Source organism: Sciurus carolinensis, chromosome 2 (assembly GCF_902686445.1).
Source record: "Sciurus carolinensis chromosome 2, mSciCar1.2, whole genome shotgun sequence".
Classification (NCBI taxonomy): Eukaryota; Metazoa; Chordata; class Mammalia; order Rodentia; family Sciuridae; genus Sciurus; species Sciurus carolinensis.
This window is the reverse complement of record NC_062214.1, coordinates 104,379,595-104,400,240: the sequence shown is the minus strand read 5'-3', so window position 1 is coordinate 104,400,240 and position 20,646 is coordinate 104,379,595. Positions and strand designations below refer to the sequence as shown.

At 35.4% G+C, this 20,646-nt stretch overlaps 1 protein-coding gene across 1 annotated transcript in view; it reads right to left on the bottom strand.

Annotated features, from left to right (window-relative positions):
• Nucleotides 1-20,646, bottom strand: part of Shc4 (SHC adaptor protein 4) — a 121,449-nt gene that overhangs the window by 24,197 nt on the left and 76,606 nt on the right. Inside the window, exons 6-9 of the mRNA XM_047542411.1 lie at nucleotides 20,571-20,622; nucleotides 7,602-7,725; nucleotides 5,863-6,034; nucleotides 3,687-3,747 (exon numbers count right to left, since the gene is read on the bottom strand). Of these exons, the coding sequence (XP_047398367.1) occupies nucleotides 3,687-3,747; nucleotides 5,863-6,034; nucleotides 7,602-7,725; nucleotides 20,571-20,622 (409 nt within the window). The remainder of the gene's footprint in view (nucleotides 1-3,686; nucleotides 3,748-5,862; nucleotides 6,035-7,601; nucleotides 7,726-20,570; nucleotides 20,623-20,646) is intronic.

The window sequence follows — 20,646 nt, the reverse complement described above, 5'->3', positions numbered from 1 at the left end:
TGTGTGGTTGATGAGAGCTTAGCCACATATGCCAGCCATTATGCATTCCGAAAGTTCCCTGTGCCAAATATTACTCTGAGAACCTATCCAACCTGTCTAAGAGAAGATTTGTAGCAGAAAATAAATATATACACAGTGTACACACTGTAAGTAACAAAATTTTCAAGTGTAAGCCCTTAGGGTTTATGGAACTTTCAAACCGTTTTGGTTTAAAATACGAACACTTCCATTTTAACTTGAAGATTTGGGAAGCATTATACTTTATAGTTTGCTAATTATTTTTTCCATGAGGAAACTTAGTGCTAAGGATAGAGATTGTTTCTGTGTTTATAACAAATACAATTAAATCCTTCAACAACCTATTGCAATATTTATAATACTTCCAGAATTGAAGTTTTAAGTCAATATTTGAATAAATAAATGCCTTGGGAGGAAAAAGTCAAACCTTATTAAAAATATTTATATAGGTGTCCCTCAAATGCTTATATATGAATCTCTGGAAAATACCATAAAAACTACGTGTTTGCTATTCTTGCAACTGGCTAATTTGCTCATTGGTCAAAAATTTCAGATCACTTTTTAAACATATGCCCAAGAAGTCACAGGAAGATCCTGAGATATGAACATCTATCTGACTTATAGTTATCTAGGGATGAAAGGACATTACAGTAGGAAACTGCCTCTTGCCAGAATAGGAGGAATCATTCTCATAGCCTCTGGAACGTGTTGAATCTTTATATTCCATCATGGTTTTAGTGGCTGAGATTTTTTTTTTTTTTTTTTTTTTTTTTTTTTTTTGTACCAGGGATTGAACTCAGGGGGTACTTACCATTGAACCACATCCCTAGCCCATTTTGTTTTGTTTTGTTTTGTTTTGCTTTGTTCTGAGACAGGGTCTTATTGCTCAGGGCCTCACTAAGTTGCTAAGGCTAGCCTGGAATTTGGGATCATCTGCCTTAGCCTCCCAAATCATTGGTATTACAAGTATGTGCTACTGTGCTCAACTAGTGGCTAAGATTCAACAAGATGGCTTTTAGTATTCTGGTTCCCCACCAAAACAATGTTGTACTTTAGGGACTAATAGTAGAAGAAAATATCTAGTGAAGGACTTTTTTCAATTACAAACACTATCTCTCATTTCCCTAAGATTCTGCAAAGTTCTCAGTTAATCATTACCATAGAGCCACCATGATGAAAGGCAGAGTGTAACAGAATTTTAATTGTATTTTTCATAACAAAATATACATTTATGCTCCAGTTTAAGCAAACCAGAGTAGCATAATATAGTGTATTTGTGTAAGAGTTAGCTATCATTGCTAAAATTATTTCTATGGAAAAACATCCCAGGCTCTAAACAAACTTTTATTATAAAGTCTGTTCGTGTGTTTGTATCTGCTTATGGTGGCTTAGGGCATATAAATACCACATATGAATAAGTTACACTATTGGTTTAAGTAAGAAATAAAACCAAGCTAATCAGAAACAATTGGATTCTATGACAAGGTTTTACTTACAAAAGTAAAAATCTTGAATAAGGTTAAAATGATGCCTCCATACCCATTAATTCCTTCATAAAATTTATTCTTTTGGAGGAAGAATAAAATGTAAAAAATAAAAATCAAGATGAGAGCTCTTGGGAGAAGGGAAGGAGGAGGAAAGAAAGAGAAGAGAAAAAGGAAGAATAGTAAGAGAAGAAAGGAGGAAAGAGGAGGAGGAAGAGGAGGGAAACATGCCCCTTTCCTCCAATAGTTATATTGGAGTACTCTACTAGTTCTAGAAGTGATAATTTTCATTCAGTGAGTTCCCTTCGGAAGCTGGGTGACTGAGGATGCAAGATATGATCACGATGGCTATTTAATGGAGAGGAGGGAGACAAGCTGCAAAGGGAGGTATCTGGGCAAGGCTAAAAATCTTGGTGTTCCCTAGGACTTTGTTGCAGGTTTAAGACTCATTTTTTTCTCTACCCCATGTTCTCTCTGTGACAACAGTCTGGATGCTTATTCAGTCTCTTTCTCTCTGTCTCTCCCCCATCTCTCCCTATCTTCTTCCCTCCCTCCCTGTCTTTCCCTATCTTCTCCACTATACCTGGATAATTCCCACTCATCCCTCAGGTCTTGATTTTGCTGTCACTTCCTTACGAAAACCTTCTATAGCTCCCCAGGTTAAGTTAGGTTCCCCTACTATTTGTTTCCATATCATCCTGGGCTTTGAGACATTCATTAAAGTTGTTAGCATCTGTTTATGTGTGTCTTCCTGACTAAAATGCAAAGTACATGAGTGCCAGTTGTGTCTCTTAGCAGCTAGCACAGTGCCTGGTCCATGAGAAGTCTTCAATAAACATCACTGAATGAACTGCTGAGTAGGTGAAGAATATATGAATAAGATAAAAAAGGAAACAGAAGTATTTTCTAGGGAGCTCAACACAGGAAGAAGTTTACAATATCACAGGTCATCCAGGTATGTTCCTGACTATTAAATTTTTGGGTTAAGAATTTCCTGGGCGAAGGAAAAGAGGGAGGGTAGGAGGAATTACAGCTCTTAGCATAATTTTAAAAAGAAATTCACACTTACAATTACTGTAGCTTGACTAGTCATATTATTAAGAATTATTCTGGAGTTTTAAGTAATCTTGAAGAATGCCATGGAATTTTAACCAGGAGTCATGTTTAAATACTGAATACTGAGTTCGATCCCCAGTACCGCCAAAAAAAAAAAATTAATTAATTAATTAACTAATAAATAAATAAATAAATACTGACTACTGTCTTAGCTTGCTATTCCTTTTTTTTTTTTCAGGATGGAGAAGGGTGATAATCAATTACACTAAAAACAATAAATCCTCATATGTCCCTCCACTGTGTAAAAATAATAAAATTAATGGATTGCACAAGAAATATAAAAGGATGCTTGAAGTGACTACCTTCTAAATGGCAAGTTCCTATTTTTTCTGAGTCCTTTGTTGTGGTTATCTAACTCTGTCCGCCACTGCATTATTTATACTGTTCAGTCATCTCCCCCTCTAAAGCTGCAAAACTTTTCTTCCCATATAAATATTTTATACAACTGGAAGAATGAAAGGACTAACTGGCAATATAACTTGTTTTATGAAAATGTGTTTGCAATCTGACAGCTGATGCCCTATATTTTCATTGTGGAAAGTCTTGCCCAATGTTACTGATCACACACAGCAATAAAACATGTAGTACCCTAAAAAAATAAATAAATAAAACAAAAACATGTAGTACCCTGGTAAGTAAGGAGTAGACAGGTCCCTAATTAGTACTCTCACATTTCAAGTATCCTTTTGCTCCCTTTGCCGACCTGGAACAAAGGTTTTATCTTAATCCTAATGGATTTGACAGGCATCAATTTTCATAGTGTTAGTTTACTGTCTGATCTTTGAAGTGGAAATCCCTTGAGTTTTGAGCAGAGACAGCACCTTTTCAGGAAGAGTTTTCACAATGTCAGAGAAGTGAAACACCCCATACTACAAAATCATCAACATGGTGGATCACACAAGAGCAAGAGGGAACCATGAACTTTCTAGGGATACACTTGTGCATTCTGGGCCTCTCTGGGATGACTGCTGCAAATACTTCCATGAAGTCTTTAAGAGCAAGGGCCACACACATTCATATTACTTAAAAGGGGTCAGGAGGTAGCATAGGGAAAGGCGCCATACCTACCTATTGCCCTGCTTTTTTCCAGATAGTTCTCATATACACTGCTGCACTTGGAGTTTCCAGGCTGAATGAAAACCAAATTGTGAAACATTATTTTTTCTTTTTGTTTTTCTCTCTTCTTTCCACATTTTTTATTGGTGCATTTAAATGGTGAAACATTTATGTACACATGCATAAATTTAAAAAAGAAAAAATACTAATAATACTCCCAGGATAATATAGTAGGTAACTTTACTTTCTGACACAAGAAATGACAAGTCAGAAACTGAGATTCTGGATGGGGAAGCATACTCTTTTCATATTATTGCTTTGGAGTTGCAGAGGTAGGTCTGATCTGTATGGGGGAATCAAAGACTGCCGATGTTGTATGTTCTTAGTGTCCCTGTTTCTGCTTGGGAGTTCACATTATAGGACTTAAAGTCTAGCCAGAAAGTGATTTTCAGGACATTTGTATAAACATAGCCATGTAGCCAACCTTCACCTAACTTTGAGTTGAAAGAATGGAACCCTATTCTACTGAGATTTGTACCAAGCACACTTCTCATTCTTAAAAATATCACCCAATAAAAGGACTTCGATGATTCCTACACACGTAGCTGCCTTCAGTAATGGAATGGAGATCAACTGATGCCTTTGAGAAGGGTAATGTCTAGAAAGATTTATCTGACAATACTGTGCTTTAGAAAGATTTATCTGACAATACTGTGCAGGAGGGTTTGAGGAATGAATCTGGAGACAGGAAAGGAGCTTTCAGAACCATCTAGGCAAGAGAGGACCAGAATTTAAAAGGACAGTAGGGATGAAAAAGTTTGGGTAGATGCAAAAGATATTTTCATGGTAGTAATCTGGTCTTGAAAACTGAGTCAATATGGAACCTAAAATGTGAGAAAAACAGAATATAATAGATTGGTGAAAAGTGGTAGTACCATAATAAACAGGAATAAACCAGTACAGAAATTGAGTTTGAAGTTCAGGAGAAAATGCCAATTTCAACTTTTATATAAAGAATCAAGGTAATACAATGTGGCATTACAGTTGGAAAGATAAGTAAAGGCTGAAGACAGAAAGAGGAGGAAGGATGTGCACAGGTGTCCTTCTAGAGTGAGATGAGAGCCAAGGGCAGAGCCTTGAAGAGTGCTTAGAATGTGGAAAGGTAGGGCTTGGGTTTTCAGGAGAGAAAATGGAAGAAAATAAGAGATGAAAAGAAGATACAACTTGCTTTGAAATGTGATCAGAATAAGATGGATCAATGAATGATAAATGGCAACATGTGATAAAGCAAATATAGTAAGATGTTAATTATAGAATCCAGATGGTGACTCTGTGAGTGCTCGCTGTATAATTCTTTTAACTTTTCTGTTTATTTGAAAATACTAATAATAAGATGTTGGAGAAAGGAAGGCAGGCAGGCTGGCAGACAGGCAGTAACTAGAGATATGGGAAGAAAATGACAAGATGGAAATGTTTTGAAAGCTAAAATAAGAGATCTCAAAAAAAGAAGAGGTAGCCAACAGGCATCAAATGCTGTAGCCAGATGCAAAATACAGATGAGGAAAGCAGATTTAAAATTAAGCAGATGACTATTATAAAAGTAATTTCTATCAAGTTGTCAAGCAGAGTTCAAATCCTAAAAGTATAATGCAGATAGGAAAGCAAACATAGAGGTAATGCTTTCTAGAAGTTTGTGAGGGAAAGGAAGGTAAGAAAGAGGTAAGACATTATTAGTTAGATTGTAGGAGTCCAACTTTATTTGCAGGCAGAAGAGAACGAACCTGCAGAGAATAAATATTGAGAAAAATTAATGGACAGGACAAGGGTAGATTCAAGGGGTTTGGATCAAGAGCATAGGGGGGAAATTAGCTTTGGAGGCAGTTGCTAAGAAGAAGAAAAAAGAACACAGGAAGACTTGGAGATGGGGAAGAGCGAAGTTGAAGATAACGTGTTGGATGAACTGGTCTTCCCAGTGAAGTGAGATATGAGACCAACTGCTGAGGTTATGGTTGGGGGACTGGGAGTAAAAATGATCTGGTTCAGCCTCTGACTGATTCATTCTTCCAATAACCATTTGAAAAAGAAGAGACTTTCCTGAAACTGGCGTTTGGAAACCCTCAAATGAAATGCTCTAGTGACAGGGACAGAGTTACACTGCTGGTTCCAGTAACAATAAAACATTACTTACTAAATAGCATAACTTTTCACAGCGTATTGGGCAGTAAGCCATTTGTTCTGTGGTTTGAACTTTGATCCGCACATCTGAAATGCCACCTGCAGGTGGCTGCTTCCCTGGGATTTCATTGTAGTATTCATGATCTTCTCTTTCCTCTGAAAGGTCATCAATATGCGCCTTCTCACTGTAAAGGAAAAAAAAGAATCCCTAAGAGGTTGGGTGGGAATTCAAATGCTGTAAAGGATGCAAAGGGATCAGGACCAAGCAAATCATCCTGAAAACCTTTGCATTTGTGTTTTAAGTGTATAGCTTTGCTTATGTGATGGCAAACATCTGGATGGAAGCAACCAGAAGGTTGAGTTGTTTAGTTTTTGTGACAAGTAAGTGGGGGAAGCCAAAAAATAGTGACAAAGGTGATGCTTTGTGCCTTCCCTCAGGGATTATAATATAATAATGATAATAATAATGATAGCAACAATTAATAATGAACTCTAAATATAAGGCATTTTTGTCATAAGATGCAAAGGCTTCCTGGGTATCTCCAGCAGGCTTCGATTGTTGCATTTTGAAAATGTTTTACTCAAGGATAATTTAGATATTGTTCTTTGGGTAGAAGGCCTGGCCCAGTTTATTAAACTGAGATGAAAAAAATAAGGACACTATGGCCAGCTATCTTGTCTGCACAAACCCAGACAAATATATGGGATTCATAAGGAAATATTAGAACCATATGTAGCAAGTGGGTACATTTATGTAAACATGCAATTGATTTTAAAACTGAAACAGGGTAAAGAAGAAACAAATAGGCTTTTCTTCTGAATTGGAATTAATAAAAATTTGTTAAAAAAAAAGAATAAATAAAGACTTTTTGGAATGAGCAGATTCTACTGACAACTCGCATGGTTTTGTTGAGTTCATTACATGTAAACAAAATGATAGTACTAAGACTAAGTACTATCCTGGGAAAAATTCAGTATCAAGGTTTCTGGTAACTGTTCTCATTTGCTACCCTAGACTACTTCACTACTTCAAAGGATTAAGGATTAAAGGATTAAGGGAGATCTCCAAACCTAGTTTTTGTGGATATATATGTATGTATAAAGACAAGTTAGGGGAAAATGCATTTTAAAGTACCTAAGAGTTTCATATCTCTGGCATGAACTCTGCAAACCAGAGGCCTTGTTGCATTCCATACCTGGTGGAGTCTAAGAGGCCTAAAAAGGTTCAGCTTTCATCCTGAACTTTCTGTGCATTAGATAGTATAATCAGATCATTGGGTCACATCACATTGCACCCCCCGCCACAATTTAGTGAAAGTTGATCTATTTACACTGCAAACTAGCAAACAAGAATTTCTACAGTAGACATTGATTCTTATTATTATTTTGTTCTTTGTTCTTGGTTCTTGTTTTGTTTTTACTGATACAGAAGAGATCTGGGGTCAAAAAAAGTCCAAAGAACTTGTTGATGTTTAATATTTTATAATTGTACTTAATTCATACCCTTCTGTTAACACTAGAGAAATAGGGCTGATTTTTACTTTTAGTGTCTCCTATAATCTGTTACAAAACAAGAGGAGATATCTGTATAAATATGAAAGGAAGAAAATAGAAAATGTCACTATTAGTTTGTACTAAAACTGCAACTATTTGTAAGAAAATAATTACTAATTTCCATAGTCAGTTGTAAAATATATTAATTTTTAAAATAAAGAGAAAGCATGTCAAATAATTACAGAACTCTGGGCTGACCTTTCACAAGAAGTGTTCAAAGAAGGATTTTTCAAGTACTGTTTAAACCGGAGTTCAAAAGCCTGCCCAATGGTACTTATGACATCTTGGGCCATTCCATTGCGGCATTCTAATATGTGGCAGGCTGTGAGAAGAGATACAAAAAAAATTATAATAAATTTCCAATCAGATAAGATTATATAAAGTTAAAATACTTCCAGAATATGAATTGGTAATTGAATAAAAGACAGCAATAGGTTTACAACTCTCTTTGGAGAGAAATAATGAGAAAAATACCTCATATTTCATATGAATCAATGAGAAAACCATACTCAATTTTATATCTAAAGATCTGCTAACGTATAGTTTTGGTCCCAAGGCAAGTATTTTGGGCCCATGTTTTAATCAAATAGACTGTCTTAACTAATAATATGACAAATATTTATATACTCTCTCTTGAATTCAATGCAGGAGATGATTAACATAGTACCTGACAAGAAGATGGAATTTGAGGTCTTGTGTTTGTATGGCATACAACAGAAGATTGAACAAAGATAACCCCTTTCTCCAGTCACCCCTTTGTCCTAGCATTGCTACCATTATAAAGCAGTGGTAAGTACAGCCCATCACCATCTTTGAAATCCCACCAATGAATTATCTCCAGTAAGCATTAAAATCAAGAACTGGTGAGGTTGTCATTACCAGAAGATATTAAAGCTTTTATTAGATACCTCGCTAAGATGCTTTTACTAGGAAGAGGCTAGTTTTACATGTAAAATAAATAAGGGGTAGAGGCATCTACCAGAATCTCAAAATTACATTAGTTAGAAAATCTGCTGCCATTATGTAAAAATAAGAGCTTGTGTTTACAGACTATAAACTTATCTCCTCACCACATATGATAACATTCTTGATTTGGCTAGAGTATGGTTGTCAAGTTTAGGGTCTTGCAATACAAAGATATAATGGCCTGAGTTTCATAACAATGACTTAAGGTCATAAGGATGATTTAAAGATAGAGGCAACAAATCTCGTGAGGAGGAAAAAAAAGAACTTTTGTATTCCCTGAAGAATTGAGGGATGAAGAAAAAACTTGATAGCAGTTTAATATACATAAGAATACTATAAAAATGTCAGCTCTGCTCTCAGAATAGGAAAGAAAAAATTGTGTTTAGTTCAAGGGAGTCCATGGGGGATTAAATTAAATACCAGGGAAATCAGAATTTTTAAACCAACACTGGAACAAATTACTAAAGGGAAATCCTGAGGCATGGAGAGATAGCTGTCTTTGTGGACTGGTTTAATGACATTAACTTGGAAGCATGACTTTATGCTTTGTGTTGTCTTGAAAGGATATAATTTTTATTTAAGTAAAAGGCAATCCATTCCTATCTGACAGAACTCATAGAGTTGATAAACAGTAAATTATAGAAACTGTAATAGTGTTTCTTATCCTTACATTGATAAGCATCTCAAGGAATCTGAGATATTCTCATTCCAGAATTAATGTGACTTTTATTTAAAGGAATTACTTCCCTAAACACTTTTATGAGAATGCATGCTTGTAAAACTCAGTTAAGAATATCTGTAAATTTACAACCTTCCTACCAAAAGAAAACATTTGGTCTACCTTTAGACTGCCATTTTATACTGCCCCTTAAGTTTTCTCTAGTTTGTCAGAGTGACAACACATACAAGGGATTTTAAAATATTTGTTGAATAAATACTTGTTTCCCTGAATCACATCTATAGTTCTACTTTAAGAAATTGTCTTATTTTTACTGATACATAGGAGATCAAGAAATTGTCTTAGCCGAATGTTTTCCCTGATAAGTGGAGAATGATATATATAATGGGGGTTGGGGTGGGGAATGAGAGAATAATGGGGGAACTTTAGAATATGTAGAAAGAAATGAGGGGGAGTATGAAAAATGGTGGAATGAGACAGACATCATTACCCTATGTACATGTATGATTACACAAATGGCATGAATCTACATTGTGCACAACCATAGAAATGAAATGATGTACCCCATTTGTGTACAATGAATCAAAATGCAGTCTGTAAAAAATTAAAAGCTAAATAAAAAAATAATAATAATAAAAAAGAAATTGTCTTGGATTTTATTGAAGTGAAATCTACAGTGAATTCTTATAGTAAGACATGTTTTTATAGTCATTGAGTGATAAATGATTGCTTGGATCATTTTTGGAAATATAGACTTTCCTTCATAGTCAATGCTCATATACTGAGACCAACAAAGTGCCCTTGGAGCTATATCCTCCAGTTGAACCAAGAGAAGTCATGTTACATTATATGAAAAGGTAATTCATTTTGATTTTAATATCATACATTCATGGTCCAATTAAAAATGAAATCAAAATCAGAAATCATATCAGAAACAATTTTTATAATTTTACTTTTTCTTAGAGTTGAAGAAATATTAAGGGATAAAGATGAGAAAAATAATGAGAGGCAAGAGATTGAGTTGTAAATAAATAAGAAAAACAAAATTATACTTCCAGTGAAAGAAGAGAATAAGGGTATTTACAAGAATTCTGTGAAAAGATTAAGTTCTGAGTTCAAGTTCCAATTATGCTACCTCACCTACTAAGATAATGTACCTGGTGATCTTTAAAGTCCCTTCTTGCTTATAGAAATATAGAAATCCTATTCTTTTTCTGTCATGGTAACTTTCTTATTTTTTTTAATACAGGCAGTAGAAAATATTTTGACATATTTTATATATATATATATATATATATATATATATATATGGGATACAACTTCCCATTCTTCTGGTTGTACATGATGTGGAATTACATCAGTTGTATATTTGTATATGAGTGTGTGTGAACATAGGAAAGTAATGTCCCATTAATTCTACTAACTTTCCTACTCCCAATCCCCTTCCTTCCCTTCATTCCCCTTTGTCTAATCCAAAGTACTTCTGTTTTTCCCCTACCCACCCCCTTATTGTGAGTTAGCATCCACATATCAGAGAGAACATTTGGCCTTTGGTTTTTTGGGATTGGCTTATTTCACTTAGCATGATAGTCTCTAGTTCCATCCATTTACCAGCAAATGCCATAATTTCATTTCTCTTTATGGCTGAGTAAAATTCCATTGTGTATATATATCACATTTTCTTTATCCATTCATCTGTTGAAGGGTACCTAGGCTGGTTCCATAGTTTAGCTATTGTGAACTGAGCTGCTATGAACATTGATGTAGCCACATCACTATAGCATACTGATTTTAAGACCTTTGGGTACATACTGAAGAGTGGGATAACTGGGTCAAATGGTCGTTCCATTCCAAGTTTTCTGAGGAATCTCCATATTGCATTCCAGAGTGATGGCACCAATTTTCAGTTCCACCAGCAATGTATGAGTGTACCTTTTTCCCCACATCCTCATCAACATTTATTGTTACTTGAATTCTTGATAACTGCCATTCTGACTGGAGTGAGATGAAATCTCAATATAGTTTTAATTTGCATTTCTTTAACCAGCAGAGATGCTGAACATTTTTTTCATATATTTGCTGACTGATCATATTTCTTCTTCTGTGAAGTGTCAGTTCAGTTCCTTTGCCCATTTATTGATTGGGTTATTTGGTTTTCTGATGTTAAGTTTTTAAGAGTTCTTTATATATCCTAGAGATTAATGCTCTATCTGAGGTGCAGGTAGCAAAGATTTTCTCCCATTCTATAGGCTCTCTCTTCACATTCTTGATTGTTTCCTTTGCTGTGATAAGCTTTTTAGTTTGATTCCATTCCATTTGTTGATTTTTAATTTTACTCTTTGATATTTGTTTTGTTAAGGAAATTGGTTATTAAGCCAACATGATGGAGGTTTGGACCTACTTTTTCTTCTGTTAGGCCCAGTATCTCTGGTCTAATGCCTATGTCTTTGATCCACTTTGAGTTGAGTTTTATGCAGGGTAAGAGATACAAGTTTAATTTCATTTTGCTACATATGGATTTCTAGTTTTCCTAACAGCATCTGATGAAGAGGTTATCTTTTCTCCAGGAAAAGAAGAATTCAAACTATCCCTATTTGTCAATGACATGATTCTATATTTAGAAGACCCAAAAAACTCTACAAGAAAACTCCTAGAGCTCATAAATAAGTTCAGTAAAGAAGCAGGATATAAAATTAACACCCATAAATCACTTGTGTTTTTATATATGTGATGAATCAACTGAAAGAGAATTTAAGAAAATTATCCCATTCACAAGTCTCAAAAACAAAACAAAACAAAAATACTTGGGAATCAATCTAACAAAAGAGACCTCTACAATAAAAGCTACAGAACACTAAAGAAAGAAATTGAAGAAGACCTTAGAAAATGGAAAGATCTCCCATGTTGTTGGATAGGCAGAATTAATATTGTCAAAATGACCCTATTGCCAAGAACGCTATACAGATTTAATGCAACTCCTATTGAAATTCCAATGACATTATTCATAGAAATAGGGAAAGCACTCATGAAATTCATATGGAAAAATAAAAGACCCAGAATAGCCAAAGTAATTCTTAGTAAGAAAAGTGAAGTGGGAGGCATCACAATACCAGACCTTAAATTATACTACATGGCTATAGTAACAAAAACAGCATGGTATTGGCACCAAAACAGCCAAGTAGACCAATGATACAAAAGACACTAAGACCGACCCACATAAATACAGTTCTCTCATACTAGACGATGGGGCCACAAACATACCTTGTCGTAGTAGCTTAAATCCACTGAGGAACAGGACAACGCATGTGGGCATACAGGAAGAATGAATCAACCAAAGAGACTGACCATCCTCTGACACTTCTAACATATTTTCAATATGATTTATTTATCTCAACTTCTCTGATTCTGATACCTGGGCTGATTCTGACAACATAATTTTTGCATTGCTTCAGATAACCTTGTTACCGGCATATTACTTTTTTTGGCATATTACTTTTTGAGAAGATTAAACAGGAAAAAAAACAAAAAACAATGGTACACATTCCACTACATGAAATAAGTGGCAGTGGATAAATAGGCTGACCCTGTGCAGATACTCTACTTAGTCTCATCACCTTCAGGGAGCACATGTATTTCAACTGGTGACATTGTTACTTCTCACAGACACACTACTCTGTGAAAAGTCTTTTAAAAAATAGCCAGGTGTGTTGGCGCACACCTGTAATCCCAGCAGCGCAGGAGGCTGAGGAAAGGAGGATGGTGAGTTAAAGCCAGCCACAGAAAAAGTGAGGCTCTAGGCAACTCAGTGAGACCCTGTCTATAAATAAAATATAAAATAGGGCTGGGGATGTGACTCAGTGGTCAAGTGCCCCACAGTTCAGTCCCCAAAATTGATCATGACTATGGATAACCATAAAGCTCTAATAAAAAGAAAAGAAAAACACACACACAAAAAGTCTATTTCCTTGTAAGAAACCCATCTGTTCTTTGTGACTCTTCAGGAAAGATGATAATGACTCCTGGGAATACTAATAGTCAATAGGTCACTGTCATTTAGCTTACTTTTTGGGAATACACCCAATTCCTAGAAGTAATTTAAGCATTTCAAAATGGTAAATCATCAGTAGTCATTTACCAACATACTCTCTCATATTTTTATTCTTAAATTCATTTAAAGTTAAATAAAGAGATGAATATAAAACATAAAATAAAATTGGTCATGAGCCAACATAGGGTTAGGTTTTGAAACACATAAATATGCCATTTCTCAGTATGTCCAAAGGCTTGACTAAGAATTGCCCAACGTTCAGTTAAAGAGTAGGAAGAAAGACAAGTATATAAAAATTCCTAATCCCCCCTAAAGAGTGTGACTTTCACCAAACACATGCTCAGGAGGTTGAAGCAGGAGGATTCCGAGTTCATAGCCTGCTTCAGCATCTTAGAGAGGTTTTAAGCAACTCTGTGAGACTCTGTCTATAAATAAAATATAAAAATGGGCTAAGGACGTGGTTCAGGGGTTAAGTGCTCCTGGGTTCAATCCCCACTACAAAAAAAAAAAAAAAAAAACTGTGACTTTCAGTGACCTAACTTTGCCATGGAGATCTGAGCTTTGCTCTCCAGATCTCAGATGCAGATCTAGATTCATGTCATCCCACTTTGATGCCAGATAGACCCACAGTTCTACTAGTTGGTATCAAGCATGATATTAAGTAAGATTTAAAAGAATCTTAGAGGCAAGCACTCTACCAACTGAGCTACATCGCCAGAAGGAAGGACTCTATAGAGGGAAAAGAGGGGTAGGAGCGGTGGGAGGGGGGAGGAAAAAAATAACAGAATGAATCAAACAGCATTACCCTATGTAAATGTATGATTACACAAATGGTATGCCTTGACTCCATGTACAAACAGAGAAACACCATGTATCCCATTTGTTTACAATAAAAAAAAAAAAAAGAAAGGAGAAAAAAATCAAACAAAACAAAACAAAAAGAATCTTAGATTCATCATCTGTCGTTCTCATTTTCATTTGGTTTCCTAACTGGGTAGTCATGAACAAGAGGATGAGAACTATTCTTATGGGATAACAGACCCTTTTTTGGTAGTTCTACTTATTTTTGAGAGAACAGTTACTTTTTTGTTTGTTCGTTTGTTTGTTAGAAAATTAGAAATTCCAAAGTTCAGCTTCTAGGGTCATCCACCAGATGGCGCTGTGAGATTGAATCAGGGAGTACACACCTTAGGAAGAAAGGAGCTCAAAGAAGTAACGGATGTCGCCAGTGCAGTAGTGCATGTACTTCATAACCGTAACATAAGTACAAATTAACTGTCCATTTAATTGGTTTTAAGTTTTGTTTGGTGTTTTTTTAACTTCTTCAGAGACTCAGAACTATGGTCTTTCTGTAGACTCCTACAGACTCAGTTCAGAGAAAATTCTAGGAAGAAAGTTCTAGGAAGGTTCAGTTCAAATCTTCCTAGACTGCTGCACACTTGGAGTAAAAATGAGAAGAATATGGATTTCCTCATTGACAGCAATTACAGAGGAAAGTTGTATTAGTCACTAAGTAAACTCAAAACATTCTTACTGGAAATTGGCTTTTCAACAGAAAGGGCCTTTTATAAAATGAAGAGTTCACTAAAGGGTCCTACTTAAAATAGGGGAAAAAATGACAACTGTCTTAATTTGCATGCACTAGTGTGAAAAGTGAATTAAGCACAGTGGGAACATTCAGGATTATTAGCAGGATGCCTGATCTCCTCTGCCCACCTCCACTTCCTGTCAGTCATACTTTCTGCCTCATCCCTACCATATGGCTCCTGAATTTTCTAGTCCACCAAAATTGTGCTTCCCAAGGTGAATTATGGTCTCAATTGCATTTCCCACCTTCATTCCCCCAATGTCTTCTTCAGGAGAAACTTGCCATTCCTCCTTCTTAGGCAGTACTCATCTCCTGATTTCCTTCTCTCCTGCTCCTGACTACTCTGGAGCATCATACTATGTTTGAGTTCTCCCATTCCCTAAAACCCTCAGCCTTCTTTCTAGATTCCTCCTTTGGTGATCTCATTAACTTTTATTGTTAAGTTCTAGCTTTTACAAACCTGCACCTGTAGGCGTTCTTCTTCTCTCTCCCTGGATTCCTCCCCGCTTTCCCTTTCCTTCTCCCTCTGTCTCCTCACTGTCAAGACCCACTCCTTGGGCTTCTCCTGTCTGCCATTTTCCCATGGATGGACCAAATTCATCTTTCTGGTTTCATTATTTTAATCAAAGATTTAGAACATTTTATTCTTAAGTGTAATAAACATTCACTGTAAGAATTTTAGAAAATGAAAAGGTACTAAGAAGAAATAAAAATTACACAAAATCTCACCATATAAGAACAACTACTAATAATTTGGCATGTGCCTTTTCGTCTTTTCAACCTTTTTAGTGTATATTTTCACCCCAAAATGTGCATGGGGTCACACTAATCACATTGCCTTATATCCTGCTTCTGTACCTAATAGCATTAGGAATATTTTCCCCACATCATCACATACTCTTCTAAAATAGTCTTAATTGCTGCATAGTAATACATGATATGGATTCAACTAAATGATTTTCCATTTGTAAATACTGAATTAATTTTATTTGTCCTATTATATAAATAATATGACAATGATCTGTATTGTTTAATCTTTGTGCACGTCCTAATTACTTCCTCAGAAGTGAAATTGCTGGTTTGAATGTGTTTTCATTGATGTAAACTGTCAGATTGCTCTGCAAAATGTTTGAATTAGACTTTTATCAGCAGTGTTCAAATGTTAATTACTACTCAAACACATTTTGCCTTTTTTTTCAATGTTTGAAATTTGAAGATAAAATATGGTGTCTAATTATAATTTGTGTCTTTGTTACTGAGACTAAACTTTTTTATACAAATGTTTCTTATTGCCTTGTAATGTTTTTGCTCAGGACCTGGAATTGGTCATTCCTCTCACTGGCTGGTGATCTTAAGAAAACACCTCACTTTTCTCAATTCCTGTTGGTTTTTTTCCTATAAGAAAGGAATAGTGTTCTGACCTACCTCATAGGATTGTTGTGAGGATTAAACAACTGGATGTGGACAAAGTACTCCAACAATGTTTGGCATATGGTAAGCATGCAACACAGAGTAGCTTTTTTTTTTTTTTTGCCCTGTTTTTCCATTGTATTGCTTGTCTTTTTCCTATCAGTGAGAATCCCTATTTCTCTAGTGAAAACACCACTCCAAATCACACAGGATAATAATAGCTACCATTTATTACATATTTACAATTAGCCAAGCACTGAGATATTTTCATTGCATACAAATCTCATGAAGTCCCTGGGAATATTCAATTTCCATTTCTTCATCAACCTTCATGTCTAAATAATCTCAAATACTATCCATCTACAATTCAGTCAAAACTTCCCTTCCCTAGATCCTTATATCTCACCCTCATCCTGAACAAAAATGAACTCAAAATGGATCAAAGACCTAGGAATTAAACCAAAAACTATGCAACTCCTAGAAGAAATATAGGGTCAACACTATAACATATAGGTGCAGGTAACAATTTCCTCAATAGAACTCCTAAAGCTCAAGAAATAATATAATGGAAATACAGAGGCAAGCTCATTAACAAATGAGATGGCATGAAATTAAAAAGCTATTGCACAGTAAAGGAAACAAGAATGTGGAGAACCTCCAGAATGGGAGAAAATCTTTGTTAACTACTCTTCCAACAGGGGATTAATATCTAGAGTATATAAAAAAACTAAAAAACTTAACACCATAAATACAAATAACCCAGTTAATAAATGAGCAAATGAACTAAGCAGATACTTCTCAAAGAACAAATGCAAATGACCAACAAATATATGAAAAAATGTTCAACATCTTTAGTAATTAGGGAAATGCAAATCAAAACTACACAGAGATTTCATCTCATTCTTATTAGAATGGCAGACATCAAGAATACAAACAATAACAAATGCTGGAGAGAATATGAACACTGTTGATGGTATTATAAATTATTACAATCACTATGAAAATCAGTTTGGAGGTCCCTCAAAAGTCCAGGAAAGGAACCATCATCATCTGACTCAGTTATACCATTCCTTGATATTTATCCTAAAGAATTAAAGTTATTACACTACAGCAATATATGCATACCTATGTTTATAGCAATACAATTCACAACAGTCAAACTATGGAACTAGCCTAGATGTCTGTCAATTGATGAAAGGATAAAGAAAATGTGGTATATATACCCCAAATGATGTTTTTATTCAGCCACAGAGAAGAATGAAATTATGTCATTCACAGGGAAAGAGATGGACCTGAGAATATTATGATAAGCAAAATAAGCCAAACTCAGAATCGAGAATTGTATGCTTTCTCTACATGGAAACTAGAGAGGAAAAAGAAAAAGAAAGAGCGGGGGTCTCATGAAAAGTGAAGGGAGACCAGTAGAATAGAGAAAGGTGACCTGGGGAGGGAAGGAAAAGGGAAAATATTAGGGAACAACATTGACCAAATTGTTATATTGTGTGCATGTATATATGCAATAATGAATTCCACCATTATATATAATTATAATGCACCAATAAAAAATAAATTTAAAAAACTGCCTTCCTTCTTCAAGGCAGTTTAGAACTAATGAGATGTCCCCAGAATTGGACTCGACAATTCCATGCTGCTTTTCCATCCTTCAATATCACTTTACAGGTAGAATTGCAAAAAAATTACATTATAATCTCAGTAGAATGACAAAAGCCATATAATTTTTATAAAATTCAGAATCTTTGAGGACTCCTACTGACCTATTGGCTAGCAAATGATACCCCCAACAATCTGTTTTAGGATTAACTAATAATTATTTGTGGCCTCAAAATTTACATCACTACCTCTTTGCAGGTACCATGAGTCCAGGGGCTCAGATGAGGGAGAAAGATTTAACATTAGAGGAGTGTGCAAGCAGAGGCATGTTAAGAACACAGTGGCTTCTCACAGGTCTTTTTATAACAAGGTAAGTAAGTAAGAGAGGAGGTGAGGGGATAGGAAAAGTAGGAACAAGTGATGGGGTGATAATTAACTTTTAAATCCAAGAAAAATATCATATACTTTTAAGTTATCTAACTTCTAAGATAGGTCTGTTTTCCTAAAGAAGAAACAAAGATGAGATGAAGAAGGAAAGAAAATTATGCTTTGTCCATGTTATCTCAGTTATTCATCCCAACAACGTTAGGAGGTAGACACTATTATTCCCACTTTTAAGATAAAGAAGTCAAGGTTTGAAGATGTGAAAATATGCCTAATGTTATGTAGTGAAATGATAAGAAAATTATTATTCTAACTCAGTCTTTCTTATTCCAGTATTGATCTTATTTCCTACATATAGGCTAATGGCTGAAAGAAAAACTGAAAGCTCTTTTGGGGCTGTTTCTGTCCCTCAAACCCATATGACCTCACTTGACAGTTCTCATGAATGCATTCTCACAATCCACATGCCAGGATCCCTATAGATCCCTTTCAAGCATCTCAGCTCTGACATACTACTCAGGTACATGGGAGCTTTCTAAGTGAATGTGCTGCAAATTTTTCTCTACCTGTTTCAAATAAGCAAGAGAAGTGATCGGCAAGCACATGGATTCATCTTCATGGCCAATACCCTCAGCAACCAACTCTGACCCTTGACCTCCTCATCACTGTTTACTTAATAACAATAACATGTCCAGAGATGTTCAGTGACTGGTGGCAAAGTTACTATGCATCTATATTTCCTGACATTATTTTTTTTCTTCCTTTCATCCTGTTCTTTTCATGTTAGGAAAGGGCAAAAAAAAAAAAAAAGCTTCCTGTTCAGAAGTCTTCCCAAATATAATATAACAAGCCATTATTCTCTATGCAGGATTAAAAGAAGTTGCTCTTTGCTGGAGTCCTTTACCGTGCTGTTACTACACCAATATTGCTTCTATCTCTCTTGCCCACTCTTTGACCATTATCCATTCTTCATTATTTACCTTAGTGTGATTTGATTTTAATGGAGTATTTTGTGAGTTTTTCAACCATTTCTTTCCTCTTCATCTTGCCATATTCTTTTGGCAAACATTTACTGAGCATCTATTGTGTGTCAGGCTCTGTGCCAGCAGTTGATCCTCATCATTTCACTTCTGATAATCCCAACTGCTTCCAAATGGATCTCCCTGTTTCAGGTTTTTCCTTGAATCCACCTACTTCGGTCTGCTGCCAAACCAATCTTTGTAAAACTCTGCTTTGTAAACAGCACTCTCTACCATTTCTTCACAGGATTAAGTCCCTATTTATTAGCTCTTTTTCTTATGCCCTCTGGATGCTTATTAGACTTTTTTTCTTCTTCCACATACATTCTGCAGTTTAGTGTATTCTACTCACTTGCTTCCCAGCATGCCATGTGTATTTCCACCACTGTGACTTATAGCTTTTTTTAATTTCCAAATCCTATTCCATATTCACTTAACAAATGTTTTGAAACAAACTCCATTCCTGGGGTGGCAAAGATTCCTTAACTAAGAGGTTCAAGTTAAGGAGGAGAACTGACCTAAACTCATCCCTAAGAAGAGTCTGAATGTCCCACAGTTAGCAATGCTAATCACATCTGTCCAGCAAGGTCCAAACACCTGAGGAACTTCAGGCCCTTGAACTACAGTGTGGCTGGATGATGAGTTTCATCCAAGTCCCAGGATGAGAAATCCAATCAACTCTTCCATTTGCTCAACTGACAAAACAATTTTTGTGCATCACTTGTGTGCCAGGCATTGTGATAAATACTTGGGAACAAAAATGAGTAAGAGAAATAGGATTCTGGTTCTCATGGAAAGTTTAGCCTAGTAGAAAGGACACATTAATCATATAAACAAGTGCAATGAGTAAATAAGATAATAAAAATGTGGGTTGTTAAGAAGAGAAATAAAGTGTTACAATGCATCAGAGTGAGATGTGCTACTGGAGCTAGTAGATACGATCAAAGGTCTTTATGAAAAAGTAATGTTTAAAATTAAGATTCAAAACATGAAATGCCAAACACTCAAAGTGACATTCCAGACATGTGAAGAGCAAGTGCACAGGCTCCACACACGTGTGCATACACACTCATGCACACCAATGCCAATGCAGGCTGATGACTTCAATGGCTTGGGTCTTACGTGTATTTTACTTGCCCACTGGGGATGGGCATCCAGTCCATGCAATCATAACCAAAACAACTTCCCTTTTGAGTATACACATAATTTATAGTTTTAATTATAGTTATAGCTTTTAGTTTGTGGATCTCTCAAGTGACTAGGATTTAAAATCCCACCTATATATTTTTTTCTATTTTGCTAGCAAAGTTATTTATTTCCAACTTCTATACATAATATTTCTAAAATGTAATATAGCAATATAGTGATACTCATAACTCTGCATATTAAAAATAACTGCCTTTTACTTTTTAAAGTTGGTATATAACAGCTCTCAACAAAATCTAGAAATTGATTTCCATACCTCGTTGATTAACTGGATCTTTAGCTACATAGGCAACATAGTCTGTAGTATCCTATAAAAAAAGGGGGGGAAGATT